The sequence below is a fragment of the Macaca thibetana genome, chromosome 12 (genome assembly GCF_024542745.1).
Source record: "Macaca thibetana thibetana isolate TM-01 chromosome 12, ASM2454274v1, whole genome shotgun sequence".
NCBI lineage: Eukaryota > Metazoa > Chordata > Mammalia > Primates > Cercopithecidae > Macaca > Macaca thibetana.
In genome coordinates, this window is record NC_065589.1 from 9,532,783 (window position 1) to 9,551,995 (window position 19,213).

The 19,213-nt window shown below is 46.2% G+C and overlaps 3 protein-coding genes across 3 annotated transcripts in view; 1 reads left to right on the top strand and 2 right to left on the bottom strand.

Annotated features, from left to right (window-relative positions):
• DGKD (diacylglycerol kinase delta) overlaps positions 1 to 19,213 on the bottom strand; it is a 681,592-nt gene that overhangs the window by 399,944 nt on the left and 262,435 nt on the right. The gene's annotated exons all lie outside the window — the stretch shown is intronic.
• INPP5D (inositol polyphosphate-5-phosphatase D) overlaps positions 1 to 19,213 on the bottom strand; it is a 154,131-nt gene that overhangs the window by 129,932 nt on the left and 4,986 nt on the right. Inside the window, exon 2 of the mRNA XM_050751561.1 lies at positions 2,704 to 2,767. Within this exon, the coding sequence (XP_050607518.1) occupies positions 2,704 to 2,767 (64 nt within the window). The remainder of the gene's footprint in view (positions 1 to 2,703; positions 2,768 to 19,213) is intronic.
• Positions 1 to 19,213, top strand: part of LOC126932571 (ephexin-1) — a 334,934-nt gene that overhangs the window by 126,101 nt on the left and 189,620 nt on the right. The window lies entirely within an intron of this gene.

A 19,213-nucleotide genomic window follows, 5' to 3' on the forward strand; every position in this document is an offset into this window, starting at 1 on the left:
GGAGCAGATATGTCCAGCAGGGCTGCCCTTCTTCTATGAAAGCTGCCCACCCACTGCCCTGGCTGAGCAGAGACCTTAAGGAGCCAACTCATGGCTGCCCCATGACTCTGTCCGCATCTCCGAGAGGTAGAGGGGTGCATCTGCTTGAAGACAGCCAATTCATACATAGACTGGCAGCCCCTGAGTGGCCCACACAGAGAAAGCCATGGAGGCTGAGCCATCAGACTCCTTCTTAGGACTGGGGTCTGAGAAGGAAGGCTGCTGGCGGGGAAGAGCGGCCCCACAGAGAAGAGCTGAGCCATGGGAGAAGCCGCGTGCAGACCCTATGCTCTTCTGGTCCCAAGGCCCTAGGGCGGCCTTCTGCTTCCTGGCTCTGCACATCTCCACAAAGGCGGCCCACCCCTTAACCCTTACACAGTCAGCCAAGGTGAGTTTCTGTTCCCTGCACCGCCCCCACCCCCCCATAGTCCAATGAGGCCCCGGATTTCATCAGCAGTTCCCAGGGTCACAAGACGTCACAGTAGCAAGAGCGTGATGGTGACAGAGAGGGGCAAACCGGAAACGCAGTCTACACATTTACAGGCCGCGGGTGCCAACTCTACTAGAAGCCACAGTCATGTCTTTTCCAGTCATACTTAAAGTTTTCTTCACTTTGAAGGAAGAGAAGAAACCACAAAGGGGAAAAAGATCAAAAGCATCGACCAACTTTTAAATTAAGAGAGTTTGCCGACTCCTCTCAGCAAACCACCTGTCACAGATGCCAACTCTGCCAGAATAGCTCATGCCCTCCTAGACTTGGAAAAAATGGTAGAGGTCATTGAAGCCAACAGCCTGCCCCAGACAGGGCTCCTCTCCGCCAGTCACATCCCACACATGGTGAAGAGTCCATGTCAGAGACAGACATTCTCATGGCAAATAGCTGCCAAGCGCTGGAAAGGGCATTCTTGTACTGGGTGTGCCAACATCTGCTCCTGGCGACTACTAAGAACCGGGCCAAACCTGCGGGCGCCCTAGGCCAGTGGAAAGCCTTCCAGCAGATGTGCCTTAGAGGCTGCAGCGGATGCAGGGGCAGGAGGATAAGGCAGCTGGCAGCAAGGCCAGCCTGACTACACGGGGAGTGGTTCTGCTTGAGCCCAGACTCACATCTCCCAAGGAGGCCTTGCAGGAAACAGCCCCTGGACCAGGCCGCATCACACACGCCCCTTGGGTTTCTCGCAGCCACATTGCTCCTCGGACCAATTCCTTCCATCTTCATAAACCCTCTTCCTGAGGGGCGTTCTCCTCACCACGCTCTCCCTCTTAACAATTCCTGGGGGATGTTTGCCCCCAGGGACTTGCCTATGGTTTGCTCCCACCTTGAGTCCAGCTCCCTGTCTACTACTGCATCCTAGTTCTGCACAAAATGAATCATTCCTTTCAAGCTTTGAAACCGGAGTGTATCCCGCCTCTCCCCTCCCACTTCCACTTTCTTTTCAACCAAACTTCTCCAATGCCGTCATTGCTCTTCCGTGACATGATGTCCAAACCTCTGTCTACCCCGGCTACTCTGCTTGGGACGTGGATGCACTGCAGTGTCTCTTACTCTAGTCCCTGAGAACTGAGCATCTCTCTCTCTCTCTCTCTCACACACACACACACACACACACATACACACACACACACACATATCCCCCCGCCCCCCACTGGGGATGTGGAAACTTTGTCTCCTTCCTTCTTGCCACCCCCACGTGCTCTTCATGCAGCCGGATAAGAATAGCTCTCCTGGCTTCCACACACTCAGTTGTCACATTTTGTGGCAAAACAAAGCCTTTAGTAAACCGTGCTTAGGGTGGCCTTCCCCTGCTTGGATGGGTGCAGCTGATTTTTCTTTTTAAATTTAACTGCAACCAGGTGGGGTGGCTCACGCCTGTAATCCCAGAACTTTGGGAGGCCGAGGTGGGCAGATCATTTGAGGTCAGGAGTTTAAGACCAGCCTGGCCAACATGGAGAAACCCCATCTCTACCAAAAATACAAAAATCAGCTGGGCGTGGTGGCAGGCGCCTGTAATCCCGGCTACTCGGGAGGCTGAGGCAGGGGAATCACTTGAACCCAGGAAGTGGAGGTTGCAGTGAGCCGAGATCTCACCACTGCACTCCAGCCTGGGCGATAAGCGTGAAACTCCGTCTCAAAAATAAAATATTTTTAAAAAGTGAACTGCAAGTTTTGCACATTTTGACTTTGCATGGTGAAATCAGATGCTGTGAGTATCAGCCTCGGACAGAACAGAGTTCTACAAATGGAAAGGCTCTGTTTTGTGCTAGTCTCGCAGCCCCTCAGAAAACATGGTCTGTTCTCCTATAAGTTCACCTCTCTTCTCTCCCTCCTGAGCCACTTCCTCTCTCTCCTTTGAGAGATGAAGACAACAGTTGGCCAAGCCACAGCCCTTCCTTTCCCTTCATCTCTGGGCAGTCTGCTTCACCTTTGTTTCCTCTTCATACCCATGGACCACAAATAGCCCGTGGCATGCAACTCCGTCCTGTCACAGAGCAGGGTCACTTAGAGGGCCACAGTTTACCAGCTAAGCCACCCCACAAACTCCAGGCTCAGCCAGGCCTTCATGTCCGGCTACCTGTGCACGCGCTTTCTTCCTCATCGTTTCCACCCCTTCTCTGCCAGTATCGACTGAAGTCAGGTTCAGATTTCTAGGTTTATAAAGGACTCACCTGAACAGTGAATTTATCATCTTCATTGGGCAGAATTCTGTAAGTGTAAACGCAATTCTGATACCTGAAATAGATCAAAGACTTTATTAGAACCCATGCAGGAAAACCCGGTTTCCTCTTAACTGAAAAGACAAGACTTCCAGACACAGCTTGAGGAATCTGGACACAAGTCTCTGAATTTTGGAGCTGATCGTTCTCTAAGATGGAGGTGAGCCCTGACATCCAGCAATCCTGGGCTGAGGCACTCTTGTTCCCCCACTGCTTCTGCACTCAGAGCACGAGGAAAAGGTGGGGTGGGGGGTCATTTAGGTGGGGACCCGGCAGCTACAGGGTCTGATCCAAAGGAGTCTGCCACATGGAGGGGATTTCTTAACCTCTCAGCTGCCAAGAATATAAAGTAAGAGGGGGTGTTTGCGAGTCAGGCACGGTGGCTCACGCCGGTAATCCCAGCATTTTGGGAGGCCAAGGAGGGAGGATCACAAGGTCAAGAGATTGAGACTATCCTGACCAACATGGGGTGAAACCCCATCTCTACCAAAAATACAAAAATTAGCTGGGCATGGTGCCGTGTGCCTGTAGTCCCAGCTACTCGGGAGGCTGAGGCAAGAGAATCGCTTGAACCCAGGAGGCGGAGGTTGTAGTGAGCTGAGAACGTGCTACTGCACTCCAGCCTGGCGACGGAGCGAGACTCCGTCTCAAAAAAAAAAAAGGAGGGGGTGTTTGAAGAAGAAACACGATTCCAGTGGGCCCGGGCATAGCGGCCTATGGTGAATGGGAGCCAGGCACAGCCACAGAGGGGCCACCTGGCCGGGGCAGGGATCACTCGTTCCCGCTGAGCTCCCCGCCGCTCCCAAATGGCTTCCTCCCCTTGGACACTGTGCCCCGTGGATTATCCTCCAGGGACTGGCCACCAGCCCTACCGAGACCTGGATTTGCCCCAGCAGCTGGAGAGCAAGTCTTGGGATTGTTTCTAACAAGAAAGTCCTAGGAATCCCAGATTCTCTTCTCTTTCTAGAAGCTCTACCTTCCTTTGGCACAGTCATCCCTAACGTGAGGAGGAGACGGTAGTTTTTACTTTCCTAAAACCTCTGAGAGGAAAAGGGAGCTGTCAAGTGCCAGCACCTTGGGAGAGGGGCACACTGGGGTGGTCCTCAGCCTGCTGAAACCCTGGCAGCAGCTAACACCCATGGAATCCATCGGCTGCTGAGGCCAGCAGGCTGTCAGGAGATCGGGGGAAAGCTATTTGGATTTTAGGCCCTTACTTAAAGCTGCTGGTCTGTTCCCACCCACCATAATCTTGCCCTGTTTTGCTACTTCAGATTCTCATGAGCCTGGAAGGCTTGCCCGGCCCATAAAGCCCTGTAGACAGGACCAGCCTCTGTAATTAAGCCAGTGCTTCAGTGTAGAAGCTACACACACTCACCCCGTCCCAGGTACAGGCACTCCACTGAGCATCTACATATGTTACTGATATGTTATTGTTTAACTAGATTTTTTTTTTTTTTGAGACGGAGTCACTCAGGCGGGAAGGCTGTGGCATGATCAAGGCTCACTGAAACCTCTGCCTCCCAGGTTCAAGCAATTCTCCTGCCTCAGCCTCCCAAGTAGCTGGGATTACAAGCTCCTGCCATCATACTTGGCTAATTTTTCTATTTTTAGTAGAGATGGGGTTCTTTCTCTTTTTTCTTTTCTTTTTTTTTTTTTTTTTTTTGAGATGGAATTTTGCTCTTGTTGCCCAGGCTGGAGTGCAGTGGTGCGCAATCTTGGCTCACCTCAAGCTCTGCCTCCTGGGTTCAAGTGATTCTCCTGCCTCACTCAGCCTCCCAAGTAGATGGGATTACAGGCATGTGCCACCACACCTGGCTAATTTTGTATTTTTAGTAGAGATGGGGTTTCTCATGTTGGTCAGGCTGGTCTCGACTCCTGACCTCAGGTGATCCACCCACTTCAGCCTCCCAAAGTGCTGGGATTACAGGCATGAGCCACTGCACCTGATCCTGTTTAACTAGATCTTTAAAAATATATACTAACTTTAAAAAATGAAAACCATACAGAAAGATATAAAATGGAAAATAAACATCTCCTTCCCCACTCCCATGAGCCCCTCTTCTTAGATTTCCTATTCCTGTTTGTAACTAAGTTCAGAAATTTTAAACATATCCACAAGATTATATATGCATATCTTTTTAGATGCCAATAATATCATACTATATATACCGTTTTCTGAAATTTGTTTTTTTCACCGGAAAAGATCATAGAGATCTTCTCAAGCCAACTGAGAGATGGTTTATTACCATTTGCGTTATGTTTCACCATGTGCTGTACATGTGTTGACGTTTATTAGTGATTGTAGATAAATCACTAGAAGGTGACAGCCGGCTAAATGACCTGGAGATTTGCTGTTTTGACAGAGATTACCAACTGTCTTCCAATGAAATTGTGGCCTTTTTTTTCTCCTACTAACCGGATATGAATGTGTCTATTTCCTTACGCCCTGCCAACTGGCTGTTATCAGACTTTTTAATCTTTGCAAATCTGAGAAGTGAGAATGGTAACTTGCTTTAATTTGCCTTTCTTTATGAGGAAGGTCCTTCAGCATGTTCTCATGTTTAGTTATCTGTATTTCTTTTTCTGTGAATTCACTTTTGTGTCTTTGGCTTGCTTATTTTGGTATCATTTTTTGCTTAGTTATGAATAAGACTCTGATATATGCTACAGTATATTTTGGAGTTATTTTTAACAGGTTTTTTTTTAAAGCTGTGTAAATGTTTTACAATTTTATGTGGCTAATTTTACAATATTTTATTTTATGGCTTTTGCATCATGGGTACTTAAAAATAATTTTGAGTAATTTCACTTCCACATGTCTCTTCACTTCACATAGAAAAGGTGATTTTTCTCTCTTTCTCCCATGGTTTTAGTCCCCATCCTTCTGCTCCCTGTCCTGTCTCCAGAGCCTGAATTGATACAATCGTCTTGCATCAGAGACAGCAAGGATGAATCTCTAGTCCAGTGACACTACATCTCCCAGGGACACCTCTGGGACACAGAGAACCACTGGCCTCAATCCCCTTTGCAGAGCCTGCCAAACAAATGTGGACACAGCTCAACTCTGCTGTGCTCTTATTTTTCAATAAGAGCTCTTATTTGGCTGAGGGAGCTGACTTGTGGAAGAGCTCCAGCCGGCCCAAACATCAGCTTGTAGACAGAGGGGAAGAACATCAGCCTGTAGACAGAAAGGAAGAATATCAGCCTGTAGACAGAGAGAAAGAACATCAGCCTGTAGACAGAGAGGAAGAACATCAGCCTGTAGACAGAAAGGAAGAACATCAGCCTATAGACAGAGAGGAAGAACATCAGCCTGTAGACAGAAAGAGAGAACATCAGCCTGTAGACAGAGAGAGAGAACATCAGCCTGTAGACAGAGAGGAAGAACATCAGCCTGTAGACAGAGAGGAAGAACATCAGCCTGTAGACAGAGAGGAAGAACATCAGCCTGTAGACAGAGAGGAAGAACATCAGCCTGTAGACAGAGAGGAAGAACATCAGCCTGTAGACAGAGAGGAAGAACATCAGCCTGTAGACAGAGAGGAAGAACATCAGCCTGTAGACAGAGAGGAAGAACATCAGCCTGTAGACAGAGAGGAAGAACATCAGCCTGTAGACAGAAAGAGAGAACATCAGCCTGTAGACAGAGAGGAAGAACATCAGCCTGTAGACAGAAAGAGAGAACATCAGCCTGTAGACAGAGAGGAAGAACATCAGCCTGTAGACAGAGAGGAAGAACATCAGCCTGTAGACAGAAAGAGAGAACATCAGCCTGTAGACAGAAAGGAAGAACATCAGCCTGTAGACAGAGAGGAAGAACATCAGCCTGTAGACAGAGAGAGAGAACATCAGCCTGTAGACAGAGAGAGAGAACATCAGCCTGTAGACAGAGAGGAAGAACATCAGCCTGTAGACAGAGAGGAAGAACATCAGCCTGTAGACAGAGAGAGAGAACATCAGCCTGTAGACAGAGAGGAAAAACAGCAGCCTGTAGACAGAGAGGAAGAACATCAGCCTGTAGACAGAGAGGAAGAACATCAGCCTGTAGACAGAAAGAGAGAACATCAGCCTGTAGACAGAGAGGAAGAACATCAGCCTGTAGACAGAAAGGAAGAACATCAGCCTGTAGACAGAGAGGAAGAACATCAGCCTGTAGACAGAAAGGAAGAACATCAGCCTGTAGACAGAGAGGAAGAACATCAGCCTGTAGACAGAGAGAGAGAACATCAGCCTGTAGACAGAGAGGAAAAACATCAGCCTGTAGACAGAGAGGAAGAACATCAGCCTGTAGACAGAAAGGAAGAACATCAGCCTGTAGACAGAGAGGAAGAACATCAACCTGTAGACAGAAAGGAAGAACATCAGCCTGTAGACAGAGAGGAAGAACATCAGCCTGTAGACAGAGAGAAAGAACATCAGCCTGTAGACAGAGAGAGAGAACATCAGCCTGTAGACAGAGAGGAAGAACATCAGCCTGTAGACAGAGAGGAAGAACATCAGCCTGTAGACAGAGAGAGAGAAACATCAGCCTGTAGACAGAGAGAGAGAACATCAGCCTGTAAAAGAGGAAGAACATCAGCCTGTAGACAGAGAGGAAGAACATCAGCCTGTAGACAGAGAGGAAGAACATCAGCCTGTAGACAGAGAGAGAGAACATCAGCCTGTAGACAGAGAGGAAGAACATCAGCCTGTAGACAGAGAGGAAGAACATCAGCCTGTAGACAGAGACAGAGAAGAACATCAGCATCAGAGAGGAAGAACATCAGCCTGTTGACAGAGAGGAAGAACATCAGCCTGTTGACAGAGAGGAAGAACATCAGCCTGTAGACAGAGAGAGAGAACATCAACCTGTAGACAGAGAGAGAGAACATCAGCCTGTAGACAGAGAGAGAGAGAACATCAGCCTCTAGACAGAGAGGAAGAACATCAGCCTGTAGACAGAGAGAAAGAACATCAGCCTGTAGACAGAGAGGAAGAACATCAGCCTGTAGACAGAGAGGAAGAACATAGTCACGAAGAGAGAGTCAGAGGCAGTCGCACAGAACAGGAAAGCCTTTCTGGTTCAATCAAGTGCGGCAGAAAAACCTTTATGGCTTTTTCAAAGATGTTCTAGAAACATTGAAACAAAGAAACAGCTCCATGTTACCAAAACAGAGTTCAAAAGCTAGTATAATAGGAAGAAGATACTTCCCCGCTAGACAATAACATCTCAGCAGATGTTAATGACCCTGCACAGCCAATGCACAGGGCTGGACATTGTGACTCCCGTGGCTGAATCAGTTTCAACCTTAAAGGGAAAACATACAGCACCACCCAACACACACCCCACCAACCCTGCCACACACAGTCATCGGGCGAGCAGTAGTACCAAACTGTATTGCATGGGTGTAGGGGCTCTGCCAGGTGGTGGAAGGGGGTGCTCACTTGGCCTACCCCCACTCACCAGCAGTTTGTACTTCACTCTGGTCCTATATACATACACACACATACGTACATGTGCACACACAACATATGCATACATGTGTATACATGAAACATGCATGCATGTATACGTGTATATACACATGCACATACACACACAATATCTTACATGCAAAATGTTTAAAGCAAAGATCCCATCACTAAATAGTGTTTGGCAATTGCTGCCCTGGAACATGACCTGGAAAACATGCTCACTGCTCTTTGGGGGCAGTGGGTCCCGCCCAGCCCTTGCCCAGCTCTTTGTGGTGATTTGGTAACACCTTGTTATGCTAACACTGGCTCTGAGTTGAGACTCCTCCCAGTGACTGGGTGGCCTTTCAGAGTAATCGGATCAGGATTATTCCCATTGGAGATCTGGGTTAGGATAGCACTGGGCCCAACATTACTTCCTTCTGCTAACAAATGAGATCGTTCCATTCCCAAATGAAGGGGGGCTACCAGCAAGTTTACCATGTGACTCCCACAGGTGCTGGGTGATGACAAGTGCCCACCCTGTGCTGAGCATGGAGGCAAAGAAGAGGCAGGAAGGTGCCTCTCAGCAGAAGGGCATTCCTAGACCAGGTCAACCCTGATGTGGTACGAGAAGTTCTACTCTAATACGGGAGGACAAGCCTGTTGAAGTAGGAAGAAACATCATCGTGTTTGATCCTTTCAGATAAATCTTAGCATCTCTGCATGGCCATTCCTAGCCAAATGAACACTGACAGCCAGGCCCAGGAACATCTTCACCATGGAGGGACCCACAGAGAGACAGAGAATCAAACTATAAAATTCAAGAACCTCTTTGTGTTCCTATCTCACTTTGCTGATCTGCTCCTGTAATTGCTTTTAAATCCTTTTGTGACTCTTGTTACATATCATTTCTAATTTCTAATGCTTTTGTCTGTGTTTTTGCATTTTCTTAAGACGTGTTTTTGCAGATTTCTGGACAAGATGGGGTGGGAGAACAGGGGCTGGAAAACCCTGCATTAAAAAAACACACAAACACACACACACAAAAAAAACCATTTGCACCAATGTAGAAGGACAAGAAAATGTGTGGCAACCTTGGGAAACAAGGTGTTCACCATTCGCAACTCCAAACCTTGAAGAATTGCAGCCAGAGAGAAAGCAAAAGTTGATGAATTAAAAGAGGCCATTTCTTGCTAACCTGGTCCCCTCCAGGAGGGAGAAAGCATTAGCAGGTGGCTCAGCTGGCCAGGAGGTGAGAGATGGAGGTGAGGGTGGCCAAGGATTATTGGGAGCCGGCTGAGCACCCCCACAACAGCTTGGGGGTCCAGCGGGCTATTCCTTGTCCGACAGCTACTCAAAGCCAAGACCTAGGTATGAGGCACCTCCTCCTTGCCCCCGGAGGGAGCCCATCCTCTGTGTGTCTCACCACACCCTCATCTCTGGCCCCACCACCGGCTGGATCTTGAATTGGCATCTCCCACCCCCATCCGTGGCAGTCGTTTTAACCCACTCTGAACAAATCTAATCCAATTGTTCTTGACAGTTCTTTGTCAGAAAACAAAAATCACCTGACCTATGAATACATGTCACCACTCAGAAAAGGGCATTTTCCTAAGGACTCCAAGGAGTTACTTCCATCTTAAATATAATCACTGATAAAAATACATTCTGGACAAGTCTGATTCATGAACTCAGGAAGACTAGAGAGACCACTGCATATCAGAAATTGGAGGCATCGATCGTGAAAATCAAGCAAACTGAGATAAAGAAAACTGACTGTTAGGGAACAGCCGGGACATTTAGAGTCAGAATTTAACACACGACAGAGGCAGGAAATAGCAGCTATGGATTGGAGAAAGTGAACGAGGAAAAAGACACACTCAAGAAAGTGGTACTAGAGGAAAAGACAGAGATTTTAAAAAGAGAGGGAAGAAGAGAAATACAGAAACGGATCTGAGTCCTGCAGATGCAACAGGGCTTCCTGAAAAGACAGAGGTTTTTTTTTTTCCTTTTTTTTTTTTTTTTTTGAGATCGAGTTTCACTCTTGTTGCCCAGGTTGGAGTGCAATGGCGCGATCTCGGCTCACTGCAACCTCTGCCTCCCGGGTTCAAGCTATTCTCCTGCCTCAGCCTCTTGAGTAGCTGGGATTAAAGTACCCACCACCATGCTTGGCTAATTTTTGTACTTTTAGTCGAGACAGGGTTTCACCATGTTGGCCAGGCTGGTCTTGAACTCCTGACCTCAGGTGATCCGCTTCAGCTTCCCAAAGTGCTGGGATTACAGGCGTGAGCCACTGTGTCTGGTCCAGAGATCATTTTTTAGAATATGAAAACAAAAAGCAGAAGAGATACACCAACCTAAGAGCCTGTCACTTGAAAAGTAGGAGATTAAATGGACAAACCTGTGACAAACAGAATAGAGGAAAGAAACAAATGCAAGTGAGCTGGGCAGCCTCCCCCTGCCTCCCCTCCCCCAGTGAGACCCACTCCCTACCCTTTTCCACCTGCCCTGTGCAGCCAGCAAATCTCCGGGGGCTGCTTCACCCAGGTTTGGCTGAAGGGAGGCACTGGCAGGGTGAGTGGGGTTGGGGGGATGGGTGGATTTGTTCCACTGACCCCACCCTGCCTGCTGCAGGGGACAGAGCTCCACTTTTGGAGTCTCCTAGCTGCAGCCCTGCCAGGTTCTGGTGACACAGCTCTGGCCCCTGCCTCTTCAGCTCAGGGGTGGGAATGGATCCTGAGGGTGCCAGCCACTGGCTGCCTTGCCATTCCTGTCTTTATCACCCCTGTTGAACATGCCATCTATTTCTTGCCAGGACCCTGGGCACCACCAACAGTTAGAAATGAGAAAATGAAGATGGCCACAGTAAAAGAGAAACCTTACAGTTATACAAAACTATGCATGATTGTTTGCCAGAAATTTTGAAAATCTCAACGAATAGATTGTTCTCTGAAAATTACATGTAACTTAACAGAAGTGACATGGGAGGAAATAGAAAACAAGACCAATTCAATACTAAAGAATAAATTGAAGTAAATATTAAAGAATTATAAATGGCCTTGAGAAGAAGTGGTTTTACCAACATTTTTTTAAGTATTTCAAAAATCAGATAATAATTATGCTACATAAATGCCTCCAGAATATTTTGTAAAATATACATGACTCTTAAAACCATAACATAACCAAAATCAGATAAATCAACCTCAAGTATGAATACATATATAAAAATCCTAAATAAGTTTCAGAGTACCATAAAAAAGTATTGTATCAAGAATAGTTAGTTGTAATCACGCAAAATTGTTTAATATATATACCAAAATATAAATATATAAAATTAAGCTATTTTACCAGTAAATGAAATAAGGGATATAATATAATCATCACAATAGATATTAAAAAGGCATTTGATAAAAATTAAATACTCAGTCCTTCAGAACTCTTTGTAGAACTAGAAGAAGATTACTTCTTCTTGGACATGATGAGCAGCAACAATTACCTTTTATCAAGTGGTAACTAGGTGACAGAGGCTATCCCATGCCCTTCCCAGATGGTCCATGGTAATTCTCACAGTATGTCTCCTTGAGGTGGATGTTTTCTTTTTCTAATATTCCCCACTGTAGTGTTTTAGAAATACTGGCCCATGCAATAAGTTATGAAATCTGAATAAGTGTCATAAGTATTTGGAAAGTACACCACAAAACGATGGTAATTTATAGATGAAATGAGAGTCAAACAAGAAAATCCCGGAGAAGCAACCAAAAAAACAATTTGAAATGATGAGGAGTGAGTAAAGTGACAGAATAAAAGATGAATTTATAAAATCCATAACTTCCCTGTATGTTATCAGTTATAATGAAATGTAGGGGAAAATGTATTCACAACAGTAATAAGAGTATAAAATAATCAGAAGAAATTATAACAATAAATATGCAGGATCTATATGAAGAAAATTACAAAATTTAAAATGATAAGGACAACTATATTTGTTAAGACTGAATATTACTAAAATGTCAATTTACACAAGCTATATTATGGATTTTGTGCAATTCCAATCAAAGTCCCAATAGTAGTTGTCTCCAAATTGGCAATATTATTAGCTGGTTCACCTGGAAGAATAGATATGAAAATCACCTATAATATAGTATTTTATAAAATTAGGTGGTATACTTGTTATGATATTGGTGAAAGAAAAGCAGATATACGCGGAACAGAGTATAAACACAAAGAAAGATATATGACTTAAAATATGATAAAAGAGGAACCCCAAAAGGCAAAGGAATGTTATTCAGTAAGAGGTTTTGGGAAAGATGATTAGTTGAGAAAAATACACATAAATCTTTTTTTTTTTTTTTTTTTTTTTTTCCTATTTTTGAGGCAGAGTCTCACTCTGTGGCCCAGGCTGGAGTGCAGTGGCACAATCTTGGCTCACTGCAACCTCTGCTTCCTGGGTTCAAGCAATTCTCCCACCTCAGCCTCCCAGGTAGCTGGAACTACAGGTGCACACCACCATGCCCAGCTATTTCTTTTTTTTAATTTTTAGTAGAGACAGGATTTCGCTATCTTGGCCAGGATGGTCTCGATTTCCTGACCTCTGGTGATTCAGTGGCCTCGGCCTCCCAAAGTGCTGCAATTACAGGTGTGAGCCACTGTGCCCAGCCTAAATTTGTATCTTACACTTTTATTAAATTAATTCCAGAGAGATTAAATGGTTCAGTGCAAAACATACAAACAAACAAAACCAAAAGTGAAAAACCCATAGGACTGCTTCATTTGTTTTTACCAAGTGCTGTGCTAAAAATGTGATACATATTTTCCATCCAATCCGCCCCACAACATTGCCACATAGGTATTCTTAGCCCTGGTTTTCAAATGAGGAACCAAGGCCCAGTGGAATTAAATAAACTGCTGGATCCTGGCCAGGCGTGGTGGCTCATGCCTGTAATTCCAGCACTTTGGGAGGCTGAGGCAGGCAGATCACAAGGTCAGGAGTTTGAGACCAGCCTGGCCAATATGGTGAAACCCCATCTCTACTAAAAAATACAAAAATTAGCTAGGCATGGTGGTGGGCGCCTGTAATCCCAGCTACTTGGGAGACTGAGGCAGAAGAATTGCTTGAACCTGGGAGGCAGAGGTTTGCAGTGAGCCAAGATCACGCCATTGCACTCCAGCCTGGGCAACAGACTGAGACTTCATCTCGAAAACAAAACAAAACAAAAAACAAAACCAAAAAAAACTGCTGAATCCTTAGCCCAAGTCTCTTAGCTCCAAAGGCTCTGTCCTAACCCACCTGCCTTGCACGAGTGAATTTCTGTGTGCAGAGGGATTCTCTGCATTGAAAAGCAAAGGGAGAAAAAAGGAAAAGACTGATAGACTTCACTATATAAAAATTTACAATCCCTGAATGTCAAAAAATCATAAAACTTAAAGGAAAATCACAATAAAAATATTTGCAACAAGTGTGATATAAACTTGTGCAAGTAGATAACAGAAAAATGATAGCTTCAGTAGAAAAATGGCAAAGAGAATTGAACAGACCATTCACGAAAGAGGGATTGTGAACGTCAATCACTCTATCAAATAAGTTCAACATGACCACAATCAAATGCAAATCAAAACGAACATTCACCACCTTCACCTTGCAACGCAATATGTTTTGAAATGAAAATATTCAGAATAGGAAGGTTAGAATGAGGTAGACACTCTCTTGTACAACTTACTGGTGCATACATGGAACAATATTTCTGGAAAGCAATGTATCATTCTGCATCAAGAGCCTTAAAAATATTCCTGTCCCTTGACCTAGTAATTCCACTCCTGGGAATCTATAACCAGACATGTTTATAATATTTCTTCACAAAGACCTTCATCAGTCATATTTATAACAACAAAATGCTGTTGATAACTTAAATATCTGACAATAGAAGAATCATTTCATAAAGTATGGCACATCACATAATAGAATCCTATACATCCATTAAATATGATCATTAGGAAGAAAATCTAACTAAATGGGAAAATGCTAATGCTGCCAGCAATCTCAGACTAAAATTATACGTATACATGTAATACATGTATACACAAAATGGAAATTACATACACACGGGGAGGCAGCGAGAAGAAGAAGCTACACCTGCGAACGAACAATGTTTATGCTAGTGTCTCAGTGATGGGCTGGTTACTTTTCTGCTTTTTGCTGTGTACTTTCTGTGCTTTGTATAAATACCATTTTTTAAAGTTACTCTAAAGAACAGGACGTCGTTGTTTATCAGATTTGTTTCTCCATTGCCACTGACAGCTGTGTGGCCCAGCAAGCCTCTCTGCTCTGGGGAGCTCCCAGCTGATCTCTCGGGGCCAGCCCTCCATGGGGTTGTTTACGATAAGTATTGACCCCAAACTGTTAGGGGCCTGCACTTGTTAATATGGTGTTTTTCTAATGAAAGGGGACACTGGGAGCGTGAAGTGAGCAGGGGAGAGAATCTGGTCCTCACATGCTGCCACAGCTGTCAACCCTGAGTCCTCCCGTCATGGAACACGCTGTGCTCCTTCCATCGTCCTCAGCCCCAGGACTTCAGTTCCCTCTGCACTGACCCCCACAGTTGGAGCCTAGTGGTCTTCAGATGCCTGCCTTTCTTCCTGATGTCATGTTCATTGCCCCTGGTTTCACTCCGCGTTCCTCTGTGTCCCCATCTCTTCCTCCTGCCAGCTTCCAGGCTCCCAGCCTGGCCCCAGCAGCCGCAGTCACAGGGGCGTCACTCAGTCCTCTTCCTGCTTCCATCTCTCCGAGTGCTTCCTCTGAGGAGGCCTCAAGTGACAGCTTAGCATCCCCCGGAGGCCTCCAGGAAGTTTCCGAAGCGATCCTCTGCCCCCATTCTCCTCTCTCCTCTGTGTGGAATGTTCTTCACAGAGTGGCCCTGTACTCCTCTGCTTCTGAGATGTCACTAGTCACTTTTAGCTCATAAAGACTAATTGCCAGCATGTTTTTTTTGTTTTTTGTTTTTTGTTTTTTTTAGACAGAGTCTATCTCTGTCGCCCAGGCTGGAGTGCAGGGGCACGATCTCGGCTCACCGCAAGCTCCACCTCCTGGGTTCAGGCAATTCTCCTGCCACAGTCTCCCAAGTAGCTGGGATTACAGGCACCCGCCACCATGCCCAGCTAATTTTTTTGTATTTTTAGTAGAGACAGGGTTTCACTGTGTTGGCCAGGCTGGTCTCAAACTCCTGACCTCGTCATCCACCTGCCTCGGCCTCCCAAAGTACTGGGATTACAGGTGTGAACCACCACGCCTGATCACCAGCATGATTTTTTTTTCTTTTTGAGACGGAGTTTCGCTCTTGTCGCCCAGGCTGTAGTGCAAGGGCACCATCTCAGTTCACCGCAACCTCCGTCTCCCAGGTTCAAGCAATTCTCCTGCCTCAGCCTCCTGAGTAGCTGGAATTACAGGCACTCGCCACCATCCCCAGCTAAGTTTTGTATTTGTAGTAGAGATAGGATTTCTCCATGTTGGTCAGGCTGGTCTCGAACTCCCGACCTCAGGTGATCCACCCACCTTGGCCTCCCAAAGTGCTGGGATTACAGGCATGAGCCACCTTGCCCAGCACCAGCATGATTTTTATGTGTTCGAAGCATTCGGTGGGTGCTTACCACATGCCTGGCCTTGGACTATAAATGTCATTCACATCTTTCCATTTTATCCTCTCAATAACCCAATGAAACAAGGAAAAGACAAACAACCCTGTTTTCTAAATGTGCAAAGGATCTGAATTGACGTTTCTCCAAATACGAATGGCCATTAAGCATGAGAAAACAGGTTTGGCATCATTAACCATTAGAGAAATGCAAATTAAAACCACAATAAGATGTCCCTTCACACCCACTAGGATGGCTATAATAAAAAAGATAATAACAAGTGCTGACAAGAAAGTGGAGACGTGGGAACCCAGACATTGCTGGTAGGAAGGCAAAATGGCAGATCCACCAAGGAAAGCAGTTTAGCAGTTCCTCAAAATGTTAGATTTAAATGACCCAGCAATTCTGCTCCTAGATATGTACCCAAGAATGTTGAAAATATATGTTTGCACAAAACCTTGTATGTGAGTGTTCGTCACAGCATTATTCATTATAGCCCAAAAGTGGAAACAACCCAAATGCCTGTCAATTGATGAATGGATAAACAGAATGTGGTTCTTTCAATACAGTGGCTCATTAGTCAGCCCTGGAGAGGAATGATTCACGCTGCAACACAGATGAAGCCTGAGAGCATTGTGCTCAGTGAAAGAAGCTGACCCCAAAATCCACATGTCGTATGCTTCCAGTTATGAAACATCCGGAAAAGAAATAAATCCGTAGACAAAAAGTCATTTAGTTGTTGCCAGGGGTTGGGTGGAGACGGAATAGGGAGTGACTGCAATGGGTACAGGGTTTCTTTCTGAGGTATTGAGAATGTCCTTGAATGAGACAGTGGTGTTGGTTTCATAACATTGTGAATGCACTAAAAACACGATAAAGAATTGTACACCAGGGCTGAGCATGGTGGCCGACGCCTGTGATCCCAGCATTTTGGGAGGCCGACGTGGACAGATTACCTGAGGTCAGGAGTTCGAGACCAGTCTGGCCAACATGGTGAAACCTCATCTCTACTAAAAATACAAAAATTAGCTGGGTGTGGTGGTAGGCACCTGTAATCCCAGCTATTTCGGAAGCTGAGGCAGAGGACTGCTTGAACTCAGGAGGCAGAGGTTACAGTGAACCGAGACCACACCACTGCATTCCAGCCTGGGCAACAACGGTGAGATTCTGTCTCAAAAAGAAAAAAAAAAAAAATTAGCCGGGCATGGTGGTGTGTGCCTATGATACCAGCTACTTGGGAGGCTGAGGCAGGAGAATTGCTTGAACCCGGGAGGCAGAGGCTGCAGTGCACTGAGATCGCGCCACTCTGCACTCCAGCCTGGGCAACAGAGCAAGACTCTGTCTCGGAAAAAAAAAAAAAAAAAAAATAAGAATTGTACACCATAGAAAGGGTGATTGTATAGAATATGGATTATACTTCAATTTGTAAAAATAACCCAATGAGTGGGCTTTGGCCTTGTCATCGTCACTCCACCCGTGAAGAGGCGGGGTTGGCACAGGAAGGTTAGCATTTGCAAATGCAGCACACCACAGCCAGCCGACCACAGAGCCGCGCTCCTCAGGAGTACACAACATGGTACGAATTATAGAGGGAAGAGCAGAGCTCCTCTCACTCTACGTCTGGGGTGGGGAGAAAGGCCTGGCTGCAAGGACCACATGTCGTCATGACGCAAGGGTTCGTGTGCAGGGAGATGGCACCAATTGAGAAATGCTGATGTGAAGCTGCATGCAGTGGCTCACACTTGTAATGCCAGCACTTCGGGGGGCCAAGGTGGGAGACTGACTTGACTCCAGGAGTTAGGGACCAGCGTGGGCAACATAGCAAAACCCTGTCTCTACATAAAAAAGGTTAGCCAGGCTTGGTGACTTGCACCTGGAATCCCAGCTACTCAGGAAGCTGAGGCAGGAGGATCGCTTGATCAAGCGAGGCTGCAGTGAGCCGTGACTGTGCCACTGCACTCCAACCTGGGCAACAGCGTGAGATCCTGTCTCAAATAAATAAATAAATAAATAAATAAATAAGGCCAGGTGCGGTGGCTCACACCTGTAATCCCAGCACTTTCGGAGGCCAAGGCAGGTGGATCACGAGGTCAGGAGTTCGAGACCAGCCTGGCCAGCATGGTAAAACTCTATCTCTACTAAAAATACAAAAATTAGCCAGATGTGGTGGCGGGTTCCTGTAATCCCAGCTACTTGGGAAGCTGAGGCAGAAGAATTGCTTGAATCTTGGAGGTGGAGGTTGCAGTGAGCCAAGATCACGCCACTGCACTTCAGCCTGTATGACAGAGCAAGACTCTGTCTCAAAAAAGAAAGAAAGAAAGAGAGAGAGAGAGAGAAAGAAAGAAAAGAAGGGAAGGAAGGAAGGAAGGAAGGAAGAAAAAGGCTGGGTAAAGTGGCTCATGCCTGTAATCTCAGCACTTTGGGAGGCTGAAGAGGCCAGATCACCTGAGGTTAAGATAAAAAGAAAAAAATTAGCCCCGCGTGGTGGCAGGCACCTGTAATCCCAGCTGCTTGGGAGGCTGAGGTAGGAGAATCGCTTGAACCTGGGAGGCAGAGGTTGCAGTGAGCCAAGATTGCACCACTGCGCTCCAGCCTGGGCGACAGAGCAAGACTCTGTCAAAAAAAAAAAAAAAGGCCGGGCGCGGTGGCTCAAGCCTGTAATCCCAGCACTTTGGGAGGCCGAGGCGGGTGGATCACGAGGTCAGGAGATCGAGACTATCCTGGCTAACATGGTGAAACCCCATCTCTACTAAAAATACAAAAAACTAGCCGGGCGTGGTGGCGGGCGCCTGTAGTCTCAGCTACTTGGGAGGCTGAGGCGGGAGAATGGCGTGAACCCGGGAGGCGGAGCTTGCAGTGAGCCGAGATCACGCCACTGCACTCCAGCCTGGGAGACACAGCGAGACTCCGTCTCAAAAAAAAAAAAAAAAAAAAAAGAAAACCCACAATAAGTGCTGATTGTGTTCATGAATTTATGAATTTGACCTACCAGGTAGACAAACATGCAAAGCACCAAAGCTAGAGCCTATTTCTGGACCCGAAAGGACTTTTCTGGGGGGTTGAGTACAGGCACAGAAAACCTGGAGAGACTCCGTTTTAACATGCTTGCTCTGCATCACATCACATGGAAGGTACAGTTAGGGAGTGAAATACATAGGCCTTCCAGGGCATATCACCCCTTCCTGGTCTTGCATACAGAGAGAAAACTCGGCACAGTTAGCCTTGGACGAAGCCCCTTGGCCTGCTTTCTGGTGTGAACCAGATGTCAGTAGTTCTGGCTACTGCCTGAGCCAGCACTTTTTCCCACTGACTGTCAATATCAGGTATGAAAAATAGTGCCTTGCTGCATTTGCACAAAAATAATTAACAGTGTCTATTTTACTGAAGCTTCAAAAGGGGGACT